The 25,779-nt window shown below is 43.6% G+C and overlaps 1 protein-coding gene across 1 annotated transcript in view; it reads right to left on the reverse strand.

Moving 5' to 3' along the window:
* LOC146802433 (kelch-like protein 1) overlaps positions 1-25,779 on the reverse strand; it is a 771,680-nt gene that overhangs the window by 654,462 nt on the left and 91,439 nt on the right. Inside the window, exon 4 of the mRNA XM_085623756.1 lies at positions 9,910-10,106. Coding sequence (XP_085479882.1) covers positions 9,910-10,106 — 197 coding nt within the window. The remainder of the gene's footprint in view (positions 1-9,909; positions 10,107-25,779) is intronic.

A 25,779-nucleotide genomic window follows, 5' to 3' on the forward strand; every position in this document is an offset into this window, starting at 1 on the left:
CCTGGGTCTGGACACTGCTGGGAGGACTCTGCACACACCCCTCCTGTCTCAGGGCACTGCTGGGAGGTCTCTGCACCCACCCCTCCTGTCTCTGGGCACTGCTGGGAGGACTCACCACCCACCCCTCCTGTCTCAGGGCACTGCTGGGAGGTCTCTGCACCCACCCCTCCTGTCTCTGGGCACTGCTGGGAGGACTCACCACCCACCCCTCCTGTCTCAGGGCACTGCTGGGAGGTCTCTGCACCCACCCCTCCTGGGTCTGGACACTGCTGGGAGGACTCTGCACACACCCCTCCTGTCTCTGGGCACTGCTGGGAGGACTCACCACCCACCCCCCCTGGGTCTGGACACTGCTGGGAGGACTCTGCACCCACCCGTCCTGTCTCTGGGCACTGCTGGGAGGACTCACCACCCACCCCTCCTGTCTCAGGGCACTGCTGGGAGGTCTCTGCACCCACCCCTCCTGTCTCAGGGCACTGCTGGGAGGACTCTGCACCCACCCCTCCTGTGTCAGGGCACTGCTGGGAGGACTCTGCACCCACCCCTCCTGTGTCAGGGCACTGCTGGGAGGACTCCACACCCACCCCTCCTGTGTCAGGGCACTGCTGGGAGGACTCCACACCCACCCCTCCTGTCTCAGGGCACTGCTGGGAGGTCTCTGCACCCACCCCTCCTGTCTCTGGGCACTGCTGGGAGGACTCACCACCCACCCCTCCTGGGTCTGGACACTGCTGGGAGGACTCTGCACCCACCCCTCCTGTCTCTGGGCACTGCTGGGAGGACTCACCACCCACCCCTCCTGTCTCAGGGCACTGCTGGGAGGTCTCTGCACCCACCCCTCCTGGGTCTGGACACTGCTGGGAGGACTCTGCACACACCCCTCCTGTCTCTGGGCACTGCTGGGAGGACTCTGCACCCACCCCTCCTGGGTCTGGACACTGCTGGGAGGACTCTGCACACACCCCTCCTGGGTCTGGACACTGCTGGGAGGACTCTGCACACACCCCTCCTGTCTCAGGGCACTGCTGGGAGGTCTCTGCACCCACCCCTCCTGTCTCTGGGCACTGCTGGGAGGACTCACCACCCACCCCTCCTGTCTCAGGGCAATGCTGGGAGGTCTCTGCACCCACCCCTCCTGGGTCTGGACACTGCTGGGAGGACTCTGCACACACCCCTCCTGTCTCTGGGCACTGCTGGGAGGACTCTGCACCCACCCCTCCTGGGTCTGGACACTGCTGGGAGGACTCTGCACCCACCCCTCCTGTCTCTGGGCACTGCTGGGAGGACTCACCACCCACCCCTCCTGTCTCAGGGCACTGCTGGGAGGTCTCTGCACCCACCCCTCCTGGGTCTGGACACTGCTGGGAGGACTCTGCACACACCCCTCCTGTCTCTGGGCACTGCTGGGAGGACTCTGCACCCACCCCTCCTGGGTCTGGACACTGCTGGGAGGACTCTGCACACACCCCTCCTGGGTCTGGACACTGCTGGGAGGACTCTGCACACACCCCTCCTGTCTCAGGGCACTGCTGGGAGGTCTCTGCACCCACCCCTCCTGTCTCTGGGCACTGCTGGGAGGACTCACCACCCACCCCTCCTGTCTCAGGGCACTGCTGGGAGGTCTCTGCACCCACCCCTCCTGGGTCTGGACACTGCTGGGAGGACTCTGCACACACCCCTCCTGTCTCTGGGCACTGCTGGGAGGACTCACCACCCACCCCTCCTGGGTCTGGACACTGCTGGGAGGACTCTGCACCCACCCCTCCTGTCTCTGGGCACTGCTGGGAGGACTCACCACCCACCCCTCCTGTCTCAGGGCACTGCTGGGAGGTCTCTGCACCCACCCCTCCTGTCTCAGGGCACTGCTGGGAGGACTCTGCACCCACCCCTCCTGTGTCAGGGCACTGCTGGGAGGACTCTGCACCCACCCCTCCTGTGTCAGGGCACTGCTGGGAGGACTCCACACCCACCCCTCCTGTCTCAGGGCACTGCTGGGAGGTCTCTGCACCCACCCCTCCTGTCTCAGGGCACTGCTGGGAGGACTCCACACCCACCCCTCCTGTGTCTGGGCACTGCTGGGAGGACTCTGCACCCACCCCTCCTGTGTCAGGGCACTGCTGGGAGTGATGGGCACCCACCCCTCCTGTCTCAGGGCACTGCTGGGAGGACTCCACACCCACCACTCCTGTCTCAGGGCACTGCTGGGTGGACTCTGCACACACACCTCCGATTTCTGGATATGTGCGCTTGGCACATACACGGTGGGGTTACGCACACTGCATTAGAGGTGAGGGTACGAGTCTACTGACACTGGTGTGGTGGGGGTACGCTCCGTACGTCCGCGGGTGTGGGTACGGGTCGTACTTACACTGTTGGGCAGGGGGGTACGCTCCTTGCATTCGTGGGTGGGGGTTCGAGTCGTACTTACACTGTTGGCATGGGGGGTACGCTCCATGCATACGCGGGTGGGGGTACGGGTCGTACTTACACTGTTGGGCAGGGGGGTACGCTCCTTGCATTCGCGGGTGGGGGTACGGGTCGTACTTACACTGTTGGGCTGGGGGTACGCTCCGTACGTCCGCGGGTGGGGGTACGGGTCGTACTTACACTGTTGGGCTGGGGGTACGCTCCGTGCGTCCGCGGGTGGGGGTACGGGTCGTACTTACACTGTTGGGCTGGGGGTACGCTCCGTACGTCCGCGGGTGGGGGTACGGGTCGTACTTACACTGTTGGGCTGGGGGTACGCTCCGTGCGTCCGCGGGTGGGGGTACGGGTCGTACTTACACTGTTGTGCTGGGGGTACGCTCCGTACGTCCGCGGGTGGGGGTACGGGTCGTACTTACACTGTTGGGCTGGGGGTACGCTCCGTACGTCCGCGGGTGGGGGTACGGGTCGTACTTACACTGTTGGGCTGGGGGTACGCTCCGTACGTCCGCGGGTGGGGGTACGGGTCGTACTTGCACTGTTGGGCTGGGGGGTACGCTCCTTGCATACGGGGTGGGGGTAGGGTCCGTACATATCCGTCCCCACGCTATGTGATGTTTGTGCGGCCCGTACCCAGGCCTTTGCCACGTGGGTGCGATCCGTCCCGCCATTGTTGGGGTGACGTGTGTGGGCGTGGTCCGACTCGTACCCACGCTCTTCAGGCGTGGGTACGGGACGTACCTGTCTGGTTGTGTTGCCGGTTCGCGTGGTGACGGACTTCCGTTGTGGCGGTCGCTGGATTATCAGGACACGCCCCCACCCCCTCGTGGTGACCAGGGCATGGGAGTCAGGTATGTCCAGGCCATGTGTAGTGTGTCACTCATGTGGTTGTTTTGTGGCCTGCCCTGGTCGTGCCACCCCCACCCCACCCCACTTTCCCCCCTCCCTTAGTTATTCTGACCTTCTGCGGCGTCTGCGTCGTAACCTGTAGAGGAGGTGTACTGCTATGAGGGCAGGGATGACTCGTAGGTTCGGGTCCATGTCTGTCCGTCGCGTACTGGTACTCCTTGCTCGCGTCGTCCTGTCGCGTACGGGTCCTCCTTGATCGCGTCGTCCTGTCGCGTACGGGTCCTCCTTGGTGGCGTCGTCCTGTGTGTCCGTCACGTACTGGTCCTCCTTGTTCGCGTCGCCGTCTGTCCGTCGCGTACTGGTGGTCCTTGTTCGCGTCGTCCTGATTTCCCGGCAGTTTTTGGCTGCCGCAAAATATTCACCGTGCGGGGTGACGTCGGTGCGAATCGTGATTCCTGGGTCGGGAATGGCTGGCTGCGTGCGTCCCGACGTCAGGTCGGCGCTTTCCCGGATCGCATTGGTAGGTGTTTTTTGTTCGGTCGGTCTTTTTTACGATTCGTACGGTAATGGTGTACCCGTGCGAATCGTAATTCCATGTTTGTATATTTTGACGACCGGGTACGCGTCGGACGGAGAATATGCTCCGTCCGACGGTTCGTACCCGGTTTTTACCGGATTGTGATCGGCACCATAGTGTCTAGCTTTCTGGAAGGGTATAATAGCATAAGGAATATGAAGGAGAGTCAGCAAATAAAAATACATTACTTCATTACTTCCGCCTGGCCACACAATGAAAGCCATTTTAGTGACAGTCTTTGAAACGTCTATGTAAGCTCAGATATTGTCAGTTTTTTAGAGCCTCTGAATACATTAATTGCTCTGGAATGAGGGGGTAAAATGAAAACCAAACTTAAAATTTTAATCGGTTTGGAAATCCCCAAAGACAAAGGCGTAGTTTTCAATGTTTGTGGGGATGGAGGAACAGAGAAAGCAGTGACAATTATATAGTAAGAGGTTTATGTACATACTGAATATATGACCACACAGTTACGAGTTATGATGCTTCTGAAGGTGAGCTGTCATACAAGGATACTAGTTGAGGGTCTAGCATCAATTACTTTAGACAAGTAGCAACAGCTTACTTATAACAAATATAAATGATTTGCATAGAAAAAACAAATAAAGATATAACACACACCACAAGTCTTTGATTTAAAAATGTATTAAGAAGAAATCAAATAATAAAGGCTGTCGCAATTTACAATTTCAATTGCAATATGAAGTGCGTGACTGTAGTGAAACAGTGATTGGTGATAAAGATAGTCCACTATATACAGAAACAATTGTGCAATAAAAAAAGGGGGGGGAACAGATTTCATAAATGTCCTTATTATTAGCACAAATGCTTTATGAACCAATGACAAATGGGACTGTGTTCATGAGCGTTGTGTAGACATATACAATATGCTGATGTTTCGACCCTGTGTGTTGCGCAAAAGTTAAAATGCGTCAAGTCGGATCTTCCTCAGGCAGGAGGGGAGAGGAGATGGCAGCCTGAAAGTGGATTCCTAGGTGCCCCTGTGAATTATGAATTCTTGGTCAGGTATGGATTGGAGAATAAATCATAAGGATCTCCACCAGCCGGTTTGGAGCCTCAAAATTATACTGTAATCGACTTCCACCCGTCTGTTGGAGTCGTATTTTTGCCAGTCCAAAGTATTTCGCGATCTGGAAATTCGAGCATCCGTCTTCCCATGGTTAGTTTCATTCATATTTGTTATAAGTAAGCTGTTGCTACTTGTCTAAAGTAATTGAAACCCCGACAGAACCAATTTTTTCTTTAAAGCACGTATACCCAGGTTCTGAGGGACACTGGGTTGCCCCATTACGTTTACTACTGAGGGTCCAGTATCAGCAAAAAGTGTAACGACGAGTATGGCATTCAGCAGTCATATAGCTTATAGAGAGCTCTGGCATTACAAGGAAAGAAAAGGAGAATCCAAAGTTCATAACAGCAATAGATTGGAACATAAACCTCAAGTATGCATATTTGGCAAATAAACTGAAAAGCTGACAATGGGAGTCATCACTTTCCAGGGAGTTTAGGCCATAGCAGGCTAGTCATAATCAAAACTTTTTCAAACGTACAAAAATTATAAAATCTGAAGGAACGGGAGAGAAAACAAATTAATACAATATATTGTTCATTAAATATAAAAGAATCACTACTAAAAGGTTTATACATGAGAATATCACAGGGGGTTAGCAGCTGCTGACTAATAATAGTCATGCATTTATGCACATTCCAAAAAAAAATGAAACTTACATGAAAATACAATTTCCTAATAAAAAACTATCCTAAAATGGAGTTGTCAGAGGTGTTGCGTGATGTGGTTGCAGCGTGGGATGTCAAGGACCTGTCTGGCTGTGGCATTTTGAATGTTCTGTAGTTTCTTGAGCTGTTTCTGGGTGACGCCAGCGTAGACATAATCTTCTATTGTTGGTAGATAAACGACCACCTTGGAACACCACAGATAAAGTCCCAGAACATAACAAGAAGATTTTTATTGTATTCTAGAAAATAGCCAGATTTGTGGGAATAGGGTAATGTCAGTGAAGTGCACTTCAAGATAAAACTACATTACACATATTTGCTGGATGTCCAAAAATCCCAAATTATTGGAGTAATATTCCTAAAAGTCTGACATATATGTTGAAATTGGAAACGATGGCTGAGGACTCTATAATTCTGTCTGGATCTGGCATTTATCTCAACAAATATTGCTTAGCTAATCCTTGCACATGAATGGCTTGCAAGTGCTCCCCCCCCGAGATGATGGACTGAGAAAAATCAGGCGGCAAACAGATGGGTTGACAGTTGGTTTGGTGGTTGCACTGAAAGAAAGATCCTTGCCATGCAGGCACCATTTTGTTTCATCTGTTCAGGAAATGTAAAAAAAAAAAAACTCAAACCAGGAGATGTTTTTTAAAAACCAATACAAAAATCAACAGCCCTAGCTTACAGGGATTTTCTCCCTACATGATAGCACCATTACTTGATTTCCCTGCCCTTTAATGCCATGCCCCATATGGCAGCCTTGGTCAGTGAAATCTGGTGATGGTCACACCATCCAAAATAGTAGGGGTGGGTGGTAAACTCTGCTGCTCCGGTTAAATTTGCTGAGTTCTGCCCAGTCAGTTTTTAAAAACTCCACCAACTGATGTGTGGTAGAGTTTTTTATTGCACATGGCTCATCAAGGGTATGTTGACAAGTGCTAGACCACCTTCTGGCAAGATTTCTCAGCACGGGCAGTCACTACAGGGCACCACCGCTCACGTTGAGAAAGCTGTTGCTCGTGGTGGGAAAGCTGCTACTTGAGGGGAAGTCTACTCGAGTGGCAGAAAGAAGCATCACCCTCTGATGTGCCACTTGGTGACATTTGTGCTGAATTTACATCACGGCCCAAGCTCCCAGCACTAAATATCAGTGTGAGCAGTGCGATGTGCCACAACTCCGCCACTCATGGAACTTCGCGGCATCTTGCAGTGATTCTGGATAACTGTGCAGAACTCTGGAGTAAAACTCAGCAAGTTCTGCCCTCTCTACTAAATGATATGTGGCAACAGACACTATGACCAATGGTAGAGCTATTAAAGTCTGGGCCATCAGAAACCCAGCAGTTCCCTCGCCTCTAAAAGGGACATGGTTGCACTAATGGTGGAAGACACAGTCTACCTCATTTTTTGGCATTCTCTATTGAGCTCAATTTAAACTCCTCACCCACACTTTCCAGGCACTACATAGTACTGGCCCAGCATACCTCAGAAATTGCATCTGCTTTCACAGATCTTGCAGGCACCTCTGCTCGTATGGACTCCAACATGCAGTCATCCAACGCATACAGAAAACCAGATCCAGTGGTCAAGCCTTCTCCTGCATAGCTCCTGTAGCACTGAACAATATGTCACTACACAATAGACTCTCCTCCTCAGTACTCAAATCGTCAAGAAGTTGAATACCTGGTTTTTCGAGTAGTCTCACTCAGCCCAAGGTGTGCCTAGACCCATACCTTCTCAACACCAGGATACCCTCCCACTGATAGTACACTCTACAAATCTGAATAACATTACATAATATAGCAAGTTAAATAGTTTCTCAATCAACAACCATGCAAGAGAAATCCTTAATGGCCAAGTTTGCACATCCTGAGCCTCCTAGATCACTGGTAAAGTAAAGTAAAATTTCACCTGAATATCTAAGACCCATTTGATATTGTGGTAAATTTCACAGCATAAATCTGATATGCAAATTCATTATGGGAAATTAGAATTTTAGAATCACTGTATAATTCGAACTTGCAAAGCACATAAAAATCTAATTAACACAAATGGCAAAAGATGCTGGGATTAATTCAAGAGAGTAACAAAGAACAAGGGAACCCTGTGAGTTAAGAGGGACCGAGGGTAAACAGTATCTTTACAAGAGACGGTGGTCCCTACCAAAGGAACATAAGGTTATAAGCACAAAACTACAATTAGGGCTGTGTTGGTATATATCCAAATGGAAAGAATTGTATTTATTTAAACATACAATAAAGAAAGAAAGATACAATTCAGTAACAATCAAGTGGGTAAAAGTGGCGGGGTATGGAAATAACCAGATTTCCAGACCTCAGGCATTTGTTCAAAAAGTGACATTCAACGGTACATATTTACAACCAGTCAAAGTGCAAGAAACTCCTGTGTATCTGACTCAGGCTATCTCTCAGGCATATAGTTCTCCTTGTCCTGATGATGATCCCCCCATTTTAAGCTGCGATCGAAACATCATCGACACCCACACCTTGACTCCACATACCAACACAGCCCTAACTGTAGTTTTGTGCTTATAACCTTAGGTTCCTTTGGTATTCAAGGCATTTGTCTGCTTTGACAAATTGGGGGTGTAGATTTCAGAAAAAGCAAACATGAATATGCATCAGACTGATAGCAGCAGTAACACCATTGGTGCACTTTGGCCCTCATTACAAATGGCTTTGAATTATCAATGCGGCTGGTAACAAAAGTTACCAGAAACATCTGGACTCATGTGATTTGAAATTATTGCCCCCAAATTTCCCGGTTTGTTAATACTGCATGTTTTACTAGAAAAAAATCCACAGGTCATACTTGGAGTACTTTGTACATAATCTGTAAAGAAATGCCAATCCCCATGTTATTCCACATTACATACTAAGTTTGAGGACTTAACCTACAATAACCCCTTATTACCAGTATTCTTGCATCAGCTAACACCAGGGAGACTTCTTAATACAAGGGGTGGGAGAAGAATTCCGCTCTGCCAGCAGAGTTTAGTTCCAAAAAACTCTGCAAAGCAGTGCTCAGCAGAGTATTTGCTCTCAGGCAGCTCATCAACATTAGATTGGCGAGCAGTGAGAGAAATTGCTTGCTAGACCACCTCACGGTGAAATTTCTGAAGAACGGCTGTCGCGGCAGGTCGCTACCACTCCCATTGAGAAAGCTGCAGCTCGCATTCAGAAGGCTGCTGCTCACGCTGAGAAGTCCCAGCTGGAGTAGAAAATCTAATGGAGTGGCAGAAACTCTCGGTGCTAAAAATCAACATGAACAGCACGATGCATTGGGCTCTGCCTCTCATGGAACTCCGCCGTACCACTGCAGAGATTTTCTGGCAATTTGCAGAGTTCCGTGTAGCACAAATCCGTGAACTCCGCCCAGGCCTACGTCCCTAAATCCAGGCCCCTCATAATTAGGACCTCTGTCAGACATATATTTCACATAGGAAACTGACGTCACTGTTAATGGCATAACATCAGATATTATGTTTGCCACATTATTTTAAATAAGTGTCTGCATCACTGTTCACATCAAAGCAATGTTTTCCTCAGTCAATCTATATGTTGACTGTGTCAATACATCACTGTGCTAACCACTTATTTATTAGCATTTTTCAACTGATGTTACATTAAAGTGATCTGAAACAGACCCGTGTAAATCCATTTCTACATCACTTTAGCCCTGTAGTACCTACCTAAGAGTGAACTCATTGTTGCAGGGATCTAAGATCTGCAGGAAAAATATGAACATTGATATTTGCAACTGCAAAATACCACAGATGACTCCAAAACAATGGCTCAAAGTTGTACACTGCTAAAACTAAGCAACATAGTGTTAGAAAATTAGTATGTGCCCTAGCAGTTTATGCAATTCACTTTGGGACTTAAAAACCCTGGAACTGTCTCTGCACAGCATGTCTTTGGAATGACAGCCTTTTGTTAGGTTCAGGACAGCAACCATAGTTGGACCATCATTCCAAGTTCAGAGATAAATTTCAATCTTCATGAGTTTGCTTTCTATCAAGATATGCAATTCCTCAGAGCCTTACAATTTAAATAATTGATGCATTAATGTAGTTGATGGCTTTTAACAATGTCTGAAAAAAGATTAGATTCAAGTATGGAATTATATAGTATTCACCAAATATGTTGCGGTAAATTTCACAAACACATATCAGTAATTGTGTAGTATGACTGACTTCTCATACTTATAAATGCATTTGCAAATTGACTCCATAGTCTCTCATTTCAGGATATCCATGTACAGCAAAGCATCCTTACCATTGTATAGCTGTGGGCGACCTTCATGAGCTCTGTGCATCCCTGCGCATCTGCGAAAGCACGGATTCCCAAGCAGTTGGATGGGTGCAGGAGCTTCATCAGGAAGTGGCAGCACACCTCTACTACTTGAGGGAGCTGGAGAAGGCATGCAGCTGCAAGTAGATTTTCAATGTTGTCTTCCTTCAACTCCAAGCAACCTTAAAAAACACAGATCATTTGATTGTGAAGATTTATTTTACTGAAATATGGGTTTGTAACTGTCATGAAAATAAAATAATAAATCAAAGACATCATCCTCCGCATGAGCTGGTGTGTCTTTAACGTCTTTAAACAATTATATACTTGTAAAGCCATTATTTATGATTTATATTGGTACACCAGTACATAAATGGTGGCATATATAAACTTTGGCAAAGCTGGAAAGTAATGGATATTATTATTTTATTAAATAAAATATCTTAATACAAAACTCGGTCTGACATTTATTGGCTTAAATTATTGAACAACATGGATACGACATATACTATGAACACCGACAAACTCCAAGCTCTTGGCATTTTGCAGTGGCAATGCTGCTTGTCTAGTATGACAGGCCTGTTAGACCTGACAGCCTTAGCATGGCCGTCTCCCAAAGGTTTTGCCTACATCCTGTGCTTTTTTGACCTGGTTTTTGCTGAATTTAGGACTATGTGCAGTTTATCACTGCCATCCGGTGGTAAAGTGCTTGTGCTCTCTCCCCTACACATTGTAATATTTGACCATCCCCAATTGGTATATTTAATTGGGCAGAGTAGTTTGCCTAATGGCTAGGGCGCTCGACCTCGGACCTGGGGAACTGGGTTCAAGTCTCGGTAATGTTGCTGAACATCCTGTGATTCTAGGCAAATCACTTAATCTCCCCGTGCCTAACAAAAAATGAAAGTGTGTCCTCATGTAACGTAACTGGTGCTATGTGAAGCGCTCTGATACACGATTGGATTCGGGTCACGTTCACGCTATATAAATCTCTGCAAAAAAAAAATTATGTACTTCCCTAGTAAAGTGCACTACATATGCCCAGGGTATGTAAATTAAATGCTACAATTGGCCCTGCAGCACTTATTGTGCCACCCACTTAAGTAGCCCTCTAACCATGGCTCAGGCCTGCCATTACAAAGCTAGTGAGTGCCGTTTTAACTGCCATTTTGACCTTGCAGTTACAAAAGTAGTGTGCCAACAAGGGATTTTGTTTAGAGGAGTTAAGTTTCTTTGTACAAAGCAAATTAATTTTTAGATGAGTTCTAGACTGATACTCAACCACATATTATTTGATTGAATTTGATCAAAAATATGCAACACACACGGGGTATCTTTTTTAGTGAAACAATCACTGGCTTTTTATATATAAACAATCGATAAAAAGGAGTACAATGGACAATTAAATGTGCAGTGTAACATGAAAGGAGAAAAACAACCAAATATTATCCACAATTCATGACACAAAAAATATCCAATCCAGTAGAGAAAACAGAGATCTATCTCATATTTGGAGAACAATCAGCTGTACATGTATGATGTGGAAATGGATAATGTAGTCGACGTTTCGGTCTGTGAGGGCGTCAATCCGTCAGACCATCTTCAGGACAGCAGAGAATTCAGAAGGGGACTCTTATGAATCATTGCATTCATTTGGAGGTGATATCATTTCCTCATCGATTTTGGTTGTGCTCGTTCCGGTCTTAGTTGGGTAAGAGTATTCCTTTTTCGACTACATTATCCATTTCCACATCATACATGTACAGCTGATTGTTCTCCAAATATGAGATAGATCTCTGTTTTCTCTACTGGATTGGATATTTTTTGTGTCATGAATTGTGGATAATATTTGGTTGTTTTTCTCCTTTCATGTTACACTGCACATTTAATTGTCCATTGTACTCCTTTTTATCGATTGTTTATATATAAAAAGCCAGTGATTGTTTCACTAAAAAAGATACCCCGTGTGTGTTGCATATTTTTGATCAAATTCAATCAAATAATATGTGGTTGAGTATCAGTCTAGAACTCATCTAAAAATTAATTTGCTTTGTACAAAGAAACTTAACTCCTCTAAACAAAATCCCTTGTTGGCACATTACTTTTGTAACTACATTTGCCCAAGCCCTCAAGGGTATATTGGGTGTTACCCCAAGACTATACTATTTTGACCTTGCAGCATAAACCTTTTCCCAGGTCCAAACCTTGTTTTTTTACACATAAGTCACCACTATGATAGGTCCTGGATGATCCAAAAGGTAGGATGCAATATATTTTTAGAGGCAGGGCATGTACTTTTATGTTTTACATGTTCTGGCAGTAAAAAATTCTCAAATTTGCTTTCACTACTGCAAGGCCTATCTCGCTCATAGGCTAATATTAGGATTTCCTTTTGAAATGTTTTAACTCTATTTCCTAATTGTGTACCAAGAGACTTTTCAAGTTTGGTGTCTCTGGAACCACAATTTAAAATCACAACTTATGGTGAAGTGAGATTTTAAATTGCAGTTCTGACATTGACACTTTTAGAAAGTTGACAATTTCTTTCTTTAGCCCTATGTTGTCTGCTGCGTGACTCTGATACACATCTGGGGAGGGTGACAGCTGTGCTTTGTGTATTCCTCCTAGAAAGCCACACACAATGGGAGCTTAGGTGTGACTTGATGAGACATCCTAGCAGGATGGGAGAACGTAGCAGGACCTAGCATCACTTATACCTGAATAGGCTGTGTCCTGTCCCCACACATGGGGCTGTATACCCCCGTATTGAGTCTGGGCCTGGGGCAGGAAGGGAGGTCCTCTGTGCACATCAAAGTACTGTCTTTGAATCTCCTCTCTTTCAAGGCACCACTGGGTATAAGTATTGGATCTCTGACACCACCACTTTAGTACACTTCGGTACCTATGAAGACTCTGCCAGGAACAAGGACTGCCACACTGCTGGAATGCTGCTTTGCTAGGCTCCTGCCTTGCTGTGCTGACCTTCTGCCTGCTATTCCTCTACCTGGGGGAGAAAGAACTGGACCTACATCACCTGAACCCACAGTGACTCCAAGCGGTAGCTGGCTGGCATTCTAATCTGATGTCTCAGGGACATAAAAGACTTCCAATTGGATTGTGGAACGTCGCACTCCTTGTGTATATGGTAGATGCTGTTGGATTTATTAAGGGTGCCTGGTAAATGACCTCCTAAGCCAGGAGGTGAAAACTATAAATGTAAATGCGTTGTCTCCCGTAGGAGTAACGTCCTTTACTCAGCACTCCGTTGTTGTCAAAATTCAAATAATGGTAATCCAGTTAATAATGCTTTCTTTGACAAGTTGTTTTTTAATTCGAATTGTGAACAATTTCTTTAACATTCATACTATTTCAAGCATAGTATAATCCATGTGGGTTGTCAACAAATTCATAATCAAGTTCAAAGTATTTCAGCCCTATGCATTTCGGGCGAACCCTTCTTCAGGGGTCTTACATTTCTGAAAGCATAAAACATTATGTTCAAATAACCGGGTACAACACAAATTTCATCAAAAAATTGTCAATACGTATTACGCTAGCACCCATTGTAGTATTAAGGAAAGTACAAAGGTTTGTAAGCGGAAGAGTACCGGACTATGAAGATTGTGAAATTCATGCAATGTGGTGTTGGCGGACATGTGAATTTGTGTGGGAACACTGTCAGAGTAAAGAAACGTGAATTGTGACTGAAACGACTTAAATTTCAAAGGTGAAACGAAACTCCTGTTTAAACGTGATAAGTGCGAACTACAAGGGCTTGCTTGTTGAAAATGGTACCATAACTTAAAAACGGGGGATCAAACTGACCTGTCAAGAGATAAGCGTCAATTTCTATCAGTCTGTCGTGGCAAACCATAAGAGTTTGTCTAGAAAAAAGGGGAACGATGCTAATTAGTGAACAGGGTATAACAACAATCTTACGAAGCTGTACAAACCGTGACTACGGTTGTTAAAGGTCTTACCGCAATCGGATGTCAGTCGAGTGGCATGGTGGAATCGAGCGTTAAAAGTTCAGAAGTGTTTACTTCCTTGTATATTCGCGGTATCGTGAGTCACTCGTCACGTGATTGTAAAAAGTGAAAAAAGACTGTGCCGTCGTAAATGTGATAATGTCTGTCTGGACAATGGTGTGATTTAGCGAAAACAATATGTTAAATGGAAATGTAAAGGTCGTCGTGTTGACCTATTACATGACTTTAAGATTTATAAGTAATATCTTTCTAAAATTGTGCTAAAAAAATAAAGATGCCAATATGTCAATAAAGTTTTGAATAATGAAAAAAAAGGAAATTAGAAAATGTATCTCCTGTGTGTGGATGTGTTAACATCTACAACCCCAGGATCAGTATAATGGGTATATAAAGGTCTATGAAGGTGTTACGGAACGATGAAGACGTCCCGTATCCAATGAATAAAATAAAGAAAACGTTAACGGTAGATATATTGAAGGTGTAATCTGTGTTCTGTAATCAAATTTCGTAGTGTCAAAACGACGCTAATATAATGTGGTCAAAGCATGATCGATAAAACGTGAGAAGACAACAATGAGTGAGAAAAATACATGTGTTTTAAAACTTGTAACATTTGTATCAATATGACCAGTAGCAGTGATGAATGTATTCAATTTGCAAAATGGTATACATGAAATCATAGTCTCCTTACAAAAAACAGTGTAATTCGAACCGTTCATTTAAACCTTTCGGTTGGAGCGTGTTCAGATGTGTCATCCAAAATATTTCTCTTCTCAAAAGGTGTTGGGAATTGTCTCTTCCAGGGAGGATAGGTACCTGTTCTAGTATACAAAATCGTAATTGACTGGGATTATGATGATGCTCAGTGAAATGTAAGGCGACTGTGGATTTGGTGTTCTTGAGTCTTATGTTGCTTTTGTGTTCAATGATCCTGGTTTTTAGTTTTCTTTGCGTTTTCCCCACATAAGGTAGACCACATGGGCATTTCAGTAAGTATATCACGTTGCTGCTGTCGCATGTGCCTGATACTCGTAGTTTGATTTTTGTTCCTTGTGAGGGATGCAATATTTCACTGCCCTGAATTATGGCGTTACAATTACTACAATTGTAGCACGGAATAGTTCCTCGATGCTTAACTGTGGTAACTTCCTCTTTGGGTCTGAGCAATTCTTTGAGATTACGAGTGCGTTTATACGCAAATCTAGGAGTGTTGTTGAATATTCCTCTGAAATCTTCCTCTTGCGTAAGTAGTGGCCAGTGTTTCAAAATGATTTTCTTGATACTGAAACTTCTGGTAGAGAATTTGGAGACGAATACTGGTCTTTGTGATTCATTTTTGGGTTGAGTTGTCAGTAACTGTTTGCGTTCAAATTTCCGGACTCTTTCCTGTGCTTGATTTAAGATGGTTGCGGGATATCCTCTTTGTCTGAATTTCTGGATGGTAAAGTTTTTGGATTGATTGTAATAATCTGAATTGGAAGAAATTCTTTTGAGGCGTAGAAGTTGTGAAAATGGTAGATGTTGTTTTAGTGAAGGCTGATGAAAACTTGAGAAATGTAAAAAGTTGTTTTTGTCAGTCGGTTTGGTAAATACTTTAGTTTCAAGGTTACCTTCATCGGTAATGACTAAGACATCTAAGAATGGTATTTCCCTTTTATTGATATGATGTGTAAAGCCAATTCTGTCGTCAACCTGATTCAATTCTTCAATGGCTGTTAACAGAAGGGTTTCTGTGCAGTTCCACAGTACAAAAATGTCGTCAATGTACCTTCCATACATGATGATATGTCTGTGCCAATTTGGATTGGATAAAATGTGCTCTTGTTCGAATTTGTACATGAAAAGATTAGCGTATGCCGGTGCGGCACAGTTTCCCATGGATGTTCCTGATGATTGAATGAAATATTGATCTTCCCATTTGAAATAACTGTGGTATAGCGTGAAGTGTAATAGTTCCATAAGGAATACTTTGAACATTTCCTCATGGTCACTTGTAGTCAGATAGTATTCTACCGCTTGTAAGCCCAAATCATGGGGTATGGACGTGTACAAAGATTTCACGTCGATGGTACACATGATCATGTCTGCGGTAAATGATTGTCTGTTAGTTTCCAAGAGATTAAGAAAGTGGGTGGTGTCTTTGATGTAGGTACTCATTTTTTGGACTAGTGGTTGAAGGTGCTTGTCTAAAAACTTTCCCACTGGTTCGTGGATAGAGTTTATGGTGGAAACAATTGGACGGAATGGTGGAAAATTAGCATTTTTGTGAACTTTAGGAATCATGTAGATGTAGGGAGTTGCCGGGTTGGATTTGATCAAGTATTCTTTCTCTTTGATACCAATGATTCCTTGAGAAATGGCTGCATTCACTATTAAATTCAGAATGTTCTTGAATTCTGTGGTGGGATCCCTGTCATGTCTTGAGTAAATATTGGTGTCATTAACGTGTTGGTTAACGTTGATGTTATAGAAATCGGTATCCATGATCACAAGGGCGCCGCCCTTGTCGGCTTGTCGAATCGTTATCTCTTTGTTTTTGGACAATTGTTCCAAAGTTTGTCTTTCTCTTTGTTTCAGGTTGGAATTTTTGTATCGAGGTTGTTTGAATGTGTCTTGTACTTCCTTTAAAACAATTTTTTCAAAAACATCGAGAACCTTGTGACTCGTAGGTGGAATGTATTTACTGGGATTCCTTAGGCCCAATAGTTTGTTCTGTGGTTGATCTGCTGAAGGTTCTAGCGCATTTGAAAAGAAGTGTCTTAGCCTTAGTGTACGTAAGAATTTGTATACACAGACTTGTGTCTCTAGTAGATTGGAGTGATAAGTTGGTACGTACGAAGTTCCTTTCTGTAATGTCTGCAGTTGGAGGCACGAAATTGATTGTTTTGAGATGTTCATTACTAGGGTTTCTGACTCCTTGTATTCTTGGCTATTGTGTCCGTCATGAGTTTTCTTTTTAGACTTGCTCCTCCTGGTTCTTCTTGTGGGGCGGTGCCCCGTTCTAAAAAAGAAGAGTCTCTGCTTGTGGAAGGCTCCTGATCCTGGGTTACAGGGGCAGATGATCTGTCTGGTCTCTGGGTGTTTATAGGTGGAGGCTGCTTTCTGTGTTGAGCTTCGTCAGAAGAGGAAGTTTCCTCCGAAGATCTTCCTGTGTTTGATCGTTGTTGCCTACGTCGTGCATATATGTCCGCCCATGTATAGACCTCTCCGAGTCGATAATCTGTAGTGTCTCGTTTGAATTTCCTGATCTTGCGATCATTGATTTCCTTAGAATAAATTTCAAGTTGGTTATTAATGTCTTTGAGAACATTGTCCCACTCCTCCGCGTTTAAAGACTTATTAAGTTCTTCTTTTAGAACGGTAGCTTCTTTATTCAATTCGTCAATCAATTTTGCTAGTTCTTCAATTATGAGTAATATTAAGTCTAAGGAACACTTGTTCAAAATTGCAAACCATTTTTCTGTAAAGCGTGCGTTATTTTTGAATAATGTTGATTTGAGGGATATCCGTAAACCTCGTGGAATTCTTTGAGCTTTATGATATTTTATCAATGTGCTAGCGTGCAACCGTTGATTCATAATTCGTTTAGACATGTACATCAGTTGTTTGATGTTTGATTGTGTTGATCCTGTTGATGTTGTAGTGCTTTCAGGGTCATCGATTAATGAGTAGATTCGTTGTGTATCCTCTTCGGTAAATACAAACGTGTCAGCACGTTGGTCTGATGTTTGTGCAATGTCTTCAAATTGCATTTTGTGTTTGTGGGTGCGTGTCCACCTTGGCTCAACCGATAAATGTGAAACTCCAATTGGATTGTGTAACGTCGCACTCCTTGTGTATATGGTAGATGCTGTTGGATTTATTTAGGGTGCCTGGTAAATGACCTCCTGAGCCAGGAGGTGAAAACTATAAATGTAAATGCGTTGTCTCCCGTAGGAGTAACGTCCTTTACTCAGCACTCCGTTGTTGTCAAAATTCAAATAATGGTAATCCAGTTAATAATGCTTTCTTTGACAAGTTGTTTTTTAATTCGAATTGTGAACAATTTCTTTAACATTCATACTATTTCAAGCATAGTATAATCCATGTGGGTTGTCAACAAATTCATAATCAAGTTCAAAGTATTTCAGCCCTATGCATTTCGGGCGAACCCTTCTTCAGGGGTCTTACATTTCTGAAAGCATAAAACATTATGTTCAAATAACCGGGTACAACACAAATTTCATCAAAAAATTGTCAATACGTATTACGCTAGCACCCATTGTAGTATTAAGGAAAGTACAAAGGTTTGTAAGCGGAAGAGTACCAGACTATGAAGATTGTGAAATTCATGCAATGTGGTGTTGGCGGACATGTGAATTTGTGTGGGAACACTGTCAGAGAAAAGAAACGTGAATTGTGACTGAAACGACTTAAATTTCAAAGGTGAAACGAAACTCCTGTTTAAACGTGATTAGTGCGAACTACAAGGGCTTGCTTGTTGAAAATGGTACCATAACTTAAAAACGGGGGATCAAACTGACCTGTCAAGAGATAAGCGTCAATTTCTATCAGTCTGTCGTGGCAAACCATAAGAGTTTGTCTAGAAAAAAGGGGAACGATGCTAATTAGTGAACAGGGTATAACAACAATCTTACGAAGCTGTACAAACCGTGACTACGGTTGTTAAAGGTCTTACCGCAATCGGATGTCAGTCGAGTGGCATGGTGGAATCGAGCGTTAAAAGTTCGGAAGTGTTTACTTCCTTGTATATTCGCGGTATCGTGAGTCACTCGTCACGTGATTGTAAAAAGTGAAAAAAGACTGTGCCGTCGTAAATGTGATAATGTCTGTCTGGACAATGGTGTGATTTAGCGAAAACAATATGTTAAATGGAAATGTAAAGGTCGTCGTGTTGACCTATTACATGACTTTAAGATTTATAAGTAATATCTTTCTAAAATTGTGCTCAAAAAATAAAGATGCCAATATGTCTATAAAGTTTAGAATAATGAAAAAAAAGGAAATTAGAAAATGTATCTCCTGTGTGTGGATGTGTTAACATCTACAACCCCAGGATCAGTATAATGGGTATATAAAGGTCTATGAAGGTGTTACGGAATGATGAAGACGTCCCGTATCCAATGAATAAAATAAAGAAAACGTTAACGGTAGATATATTGAAGGTGTAATCTGTGTACTGTAATCAAATTTCGTAGTGTCAAAACGACGCTAATATAATGTGGTCAAAGCATGATCGATAAAACGTGAGAAGATAACAATGAGTGAGAAAAATACATGTGTTTTAAAACTTGTAACATTTGTATCAATATGACCAGTAGCAGTGATGAATGTATTCAATTTGCAAAATTTAAGTCGTTTCAGTCACAATTCACGTTTCTTTTCTCTGACAGTGTTCCCACACAAATTCACATGTCCGCCAACACCACATTGCATGAATTTCACAATCTTCATAGTCCGGTACTCTTCCGCTTACAAACCTTTGTACTTTCCTTAATACTACAATGGGTGCTAGCGTAATACGTATTGACAATTTTTTGATGAAATTTGTGTTGTACCCGGTTATTTGAACATAATGTTTTATGCTTTCAGAAATGTAAGACCCCTGAAGAAGGGTTCGCCCAAAATGCATAGGGCTGAAATACTTTGAACTTGATTATGAATTTGTTGACAACCCACATGGATTATACTATGCTTGAAATAGTATGAATGTTAAAGAAATTGTTCACAATTCGAATTAAAAAACAACTTGTCAAAGAAAGCATTATTAACTGGATTACCATTATTTGAATTTTGACAACAACGGAGTGCTGAGTAAAGGACGTTACTCCTACGGGAGACAACGCATTTACATTTACATAAAAGACTTCCACCATACCTGCTTCTGCACCTGGACTCTTCCATCTGTAAGTCTGCCCTGCCGAGTGGTGCCACTCCAATCCTGGACTCTTGGAAATGAGGCCTAAGGTGCTTGCTTCAGCAAAACCCAGCAATCCTCAGTCGAACCTGCGCATCTGCGCCATTGCATTGATCGAAACCAGTGCATCGCTCCTGTTGCATATATCAGAACCAGGGCATCACTCCTGTTGTGTGATCAGAACCGGTGCCTCACCTCTACAGGGTGGATTTGCCCAATGCAACACTTTCAGAACCACTACTGCACAAGGTCTCGGCATCTCTGCTGACTGCATCTTCAATGATGGTGCTAAAACTGCACATCGAAGCTCTGCTCTCATAGGATCTGATGTATCGTCACTGCTGGGTGGATGAGTTCCGGCACATTTTCCCCACTGAAGGATTGACACTGATGCATCGATTAGGCGCACATCTTCAACATAGATGCACAAAGGATCAAGGTACATTTGTTCAGGTTCTCAGAGTACAATACTTTTTTTACTGACATGCAGACTCACAAGACTGTAAGTTCAAGTTGGATATTATACAATTAAAGGTTTTGCTCACACCATTACATAATTTATGCGCAGAAGAGCATGGCGGCGCATCCAGATTACCATTCAGTAAAGACACATTCTTGTTTAAAGTTTCAGGGTGCCTGTAAAGACTGGCAGAATGTAATCCACATGAGAGAAGGTGTCTCATAACTCCCTGTTCTTTGCACAATATTTGACAGATACTTGTATTGGAAGGAATAACTGTTCCACTTCAACAGGCTCCTTGGAAAATATGAAAGGTACAGTGAAGAAACGGAAAATAATATAGTATTGTGGGGACAGGATTCAGTAATCTGTTCTGAAAACATCTTCACCCAGTCTGGCCAAAATCTCATAAAAATACAACCTTCACCCACTCCCCATTTTTCAGGCAGTCATACACAATATCTGACCTACAGCGGAATCCAGGCTTGAGCCACAAGGTAACATCACAAATACATGTAAATGGGTTGCAAGGAAATAAAAACTCTTTGATGAGAGTATTCAACATTTACCATGACATCTCTAATTAAAGAATAGTAGTCACCAAACACATTTTAGTGCCTTAGCTAGGATGTTCACTTCATATGGAAACAAAAACGATGTCAATGCTGTTGGTGGGGGCGGGGGGGGTTGAAGAGCCTGCTGATGCTGCAGATACAAGGGTACTTAAAAACTGGTAATTCATATACAGCTGAAAATGTGTGTATTAATTTACCAGGCCACTAAAAATAAAACATTCAGAAACAAGCAAATCTATAATGTTTCACTTTTGGGCATACACACAGCTCTGTTATGCACACACATTTTTTATTCAATTAGGATGAGGTGAATCTTCAAGCCTGAGAGTGTGAGTCTCCAAGACTAAGAGGGAAATGTGAGATTATAGGATGGGTATCTCTTCATCAAGCAAATCGATATATATATATCAAATATTTAACCAATGTATTTTCTAAATATGAAAACTTTCCATTGCTATAGTGAAGACTGGTAGAGAAGAAAATTCATAGAGAGAAGAATGTGCCACAAGGCTTTTGAAAACCAGGAGGATGGAGTTGCAAAGTTCAGTTTAAAAGGTTGAACACCAAGAGTCCTCTAGAGGAGAGTTTGCGGTTATCGTGTAGCAATACATTGTGGTGGGAGGAAGGCATCAATGGTTCATTTTTATACAAGATGTACTAGTGTCCCATAAATGGAGGTTGTTGATTCTAGGCATTTGTGTAGTCAAAGGCTCCTAAAGATCACACCCACATCCATTAGTCACTTCCATTGCTGCATTTAGTCCTGGTAATGATTGCAGCCCTCCACAACAAATTCATAATCTCTCATTCAGCAAATGTTTCTTACAGCAAAGACCTCTTTCCATTGTAAATACCTAGCAGCATCATTTAGTATAGGGAAGATGACTAATGTTTCATTATGTGAATATCTCAATGAGACAACTAGGTTATTGAACACCTCCCTCATAGCAAACTGCACCACTCAAGGAATCAACAGTTAATGAAAAGATCAGATCCTACTAGTGGTGATACACTGAAGATCTTAGATAAACAAAAGCTGAATTGGAGGCAGCCATGTCTGAAATTGCATAACCCTAGAACTTGGCAAATAAGATAACACTGGAATCCAACTTTGCCTTAGAGTCAGCAAAAATTCATTACTATTCTGAGTGTGATACTCTGTTAGAAAATTGCTCTAGATTTTATAGGAGGTAAATCTTGGAAGGACAGTAGGCCAAAGCAAACAATGTGGAAGTGAAAATGTGACAAACATAAAAGATGTAGTCAGAGATCATTTCCAGGGAACTGTACATTTTTATTATAGAGTGTTCAAGGTAAAGATAAAGGTTATGTGGGAGGCCAGTGGCCTAATGCAAATTTGCTTGGGTAGGATGGAAAGGTCATAGAGGGACCAATTTTCACATTGTTCTAGGTAACCACATAGCCAGGTGAGGCTCCTCCATGTGTGCGGAGGAGCGTCGCCCCCTTGCTTTCTTGCAGTGCGAGAAGCAAAAACTTAAAATGGTATTATAAATACCATTTTATGTTTCTGATTCTCGCATTGCGAGAAATCAGAAGTATTTGGTTGGGATGGGCGGGTGGACGGTCCTGTTCTAGGGCAGGGGAGGAGTGGCTTGGCCACTGCTGAGGGTGCTGACTGTTTGGTCGGCCCTCTGGGGGGACCAAACCAGTCATGCATACTCTGGCTTTTCTCCATTTTGGCTGTATGCACCTTACATGGAGAAAATGCCCCACCATAGACATCTGGCTGGTCGGCGTCCCGACCAATCACAAAGCTGCCTTTGAAGTATTGTGATTGGCTTAGGGAAGGCGAGGGAGGCTACCTGCTTCCAGGAGAGGAGCAGACACGACGCAGGATCGGGCCGGCGAAGGTAAGTGAATGTTTTTTTATTTTTTATTTTAGTTTAAATTAAACCTCCCCCACGCAACCCCCGCCCCGCGCAACTGCCCGCCCTCCCGCCCGCGAGTCATGCCAGCTGCCACTGCACATAGGAAGTTGAGGGTGATTATGAAGGACATCAAAATATCACTCGACCTCATTGCAGGATTTAGGGTGATCCTAACTCATTTCTAAACATGCATGTATTTGGAGTTAAATCAGTAATGACATTTGTAGTGGAACAGCATACCGATTTGTTATTCCCATTAAAAATAAAAAATGTGCAGGAAAAGGTGTCAGTAATTAAAGATAAGCTATGCTTTAAATGATTGTAACTCTGAGATGAATATCGTGTCCTAAATATTGTTTATAAAAATATCCCATTGGGTGTAGATTTCCGAATATTAACACCAATGGGCTATATGTTTGTAAACAATACTAGGGGCAGATTATTTATATCAGCAGTATTTTGCCTACGATAGTCTGGAACCACACCAATGCAATCAAGTCACAAAACACTAACAACAGGGCAAAGCAGGGTTATTGGTGCTGTTTGACTGCTCTGCTGATTGTGACACTCTGGGCCTTTTGTCCATTTTGAACTGTTTCGTAAACGTGGCAGGGTCGTCACCCATTTTGCATAAATGGTTTAGATGTTTTCTGGCACAGGCAGTTAAGTCGCTTTCATGTGGGCTAGTGGTGACACCTCAAATTGAATTTGCTCGTGGGGGCCCAAAAGGATTCCCATATTAGTGCTGATATGCAATATGTATCTAAAATCACTTCCTGAACAAACAGAAATCAGAGCCATACGTTTCTTTATACACACTCTGATCACGTTTCCACTCGATGAGAGTATTGAACAGGACTGGAATACCTCCTGTCAAAGATATAGTCCTGGATGTGTGAAAAAATGGTTGGCTTTGAATACAAGTAAGACTAGGCATGACCTTCATGACAACAACGTTGGGGAAACATTATCACTACATTCATTGGGGATGCACGATCACATCCTCCATGTTAATTGTTCAAAATACTGTGGCCATTAAGGTTTAATTATTTGTATACAATCAGATAATCTGGTCCACTTTTTCATAAAAATGTATTTTGGGAACTAAGTCTTGTCTGCCAGTGAAAGGCTTTTCTCCCCGGCTGGGGAGAGAAGATTTTGAGATCAATAGACAGCAATGTCAATAGTTCTGGGAACAACTTTATGCAATGTTATGTTTGGTCCACCTAAAGCTATGAAAAAGACTGGCAATTGTCCAAGACCCACAAGGTATGCACAGACACACCAGTTACTTGGTTTTCGAAAAGTTAAGAAAATACAATTAAATACTGTATATTTGCTTCATGCTATAATTACATCTGAGCTCATGTGGCTTTTAGCAGGTGGCCTTTCCTTATTGGTTTCTCTGCATGGCACACACAGAGGGAGGAAGCTTTACATGGAAAAGAGCATAGTTGAAAAACCACAGCCATTTTGGACGAAAAGAAGTTGTTAGTCAGTCATAACACTCACTAATGCTATTATTCAATATTCTGAAGCATACTCCTATATTTCAATACGTTTTTCAGGTGCCCGCTTTAGGTTTAAAGTAGCCAGTATTATTGCTACAGCATTATAAGGCTCATCAAATGGCTCATTGTTATCTTTTCAGAGACATCTGCGCTCAAACCAGTAACTGCTAAGTATCCAATAAAAAGGACATAGAATTACTAAACCACCTAAGGAGGACATTTGTAAAGCTACAGTACATATGGTCTGCCCTACGTTTTGACCAACTCAGTACCAATGAATTCCATAATATGTTTCCTGGCATTTACAATCTCATGACCAGCACAAGCCTCAATTATCACACCTGTTAGAAATTGGGTTTTTGGTTGGCAGAGGTGTGTACCCCATTCAAGCAGAACCCACAATCTTGCATCACTCACACACCCTACATGAACCTGTGCTCAGCCCCTGGTAGCTTAGCACAGAGCAGTCTGACGTCACTTAAGAGGTGATGTGTAAAGTAGTCATGGAACACTTCAAACAGTAAAACAGTGAAGAAACTACACAAAAAGATTCCGCACCAAATGAGGAACATTGCTCCTAATTTTATAAATAAATTTAAAAAAAATGAAAAAATCCAATGAATACAACTAAAGATATTGCATTTTAAAGAAACAAGTGAAACTAGCAACAAAACTTACTAAACACTACCAAGGGGCATCTGGTCCAGCTGGACCAAAACAAAGTCAAATGTTCAGGCTGACTGCAATGGAGCGTGCGCTGGCTAAAGGGACCAGGTTGTACCCACCGAACAAAAGTACCTAAGTCCAGCTTGTATTGACATCGAAGATCCTGTCTGGGGGAGGATGCTGGATAAAAGTGAAGCAATGCGGTGAGGTTGAAGCAGTGCATAGGTGTCGAACCTCACAATGGAGGTGATGTACTGGTCCTGATTTGCCCAGCAGCGGCAAAGTGCCACCTCCAATGAGCGCAGGGGCAGTAATGTGGAGCTCTTGGTGTCAACATCGAGGCTGCATTCGAGCGAGATGCGACAACCTTTAGCTGGGGTAAGCATTGCGCAGTGCTGGTTCTGAAGGTGATACGTCAACATTGATCCTTGCAGCAAGTACCTTAGTCCCACATTCAATGGTCCAGGACTGGGGTGGCACCACTTGGCAGGGCATACTCACAGATGGCAGAGTCCAGGTGCAGAAACAGGATAGTTAGAAGTCTTTTATGACCCTGAGAATTCAGATGAGGAGGCCAGTCAAATAGCCCTTGGAGACACTGTGAGTTTTGAGAATCAAGTGATGCAGGTCCAGTCCATCTCACTCAGACCGGGAGGTCAGCAGGCAGCAGGTCAGCACAGCAACAAATCAGATCTTCCATAACAGCGATCCAGCAGAGTGGCTGTCCATCAGTACCACAGCAGTCCTTCTTTCTGGCAGAGCATCCTCAGGTCCTGAGGTGCACTGAAGTGGTAGGATCTGAGGTCCACTTCTTATAGCTAGTGGTGCCTTCGAAGTGGGTGAAACTT

Source organism: Triturus cristatus, chromosome 8, assembly GCF_964204655.1.
Source record: "Triturus cristatus chromosome 8, aTriCri1.1, whole genome shotgun sequence".
Lineage (NCBI taxonomy): Eukaryota > Metazoa > Chordata > Amphibia > Caudata > Salamandridae > Triturus > Triturus cristatus.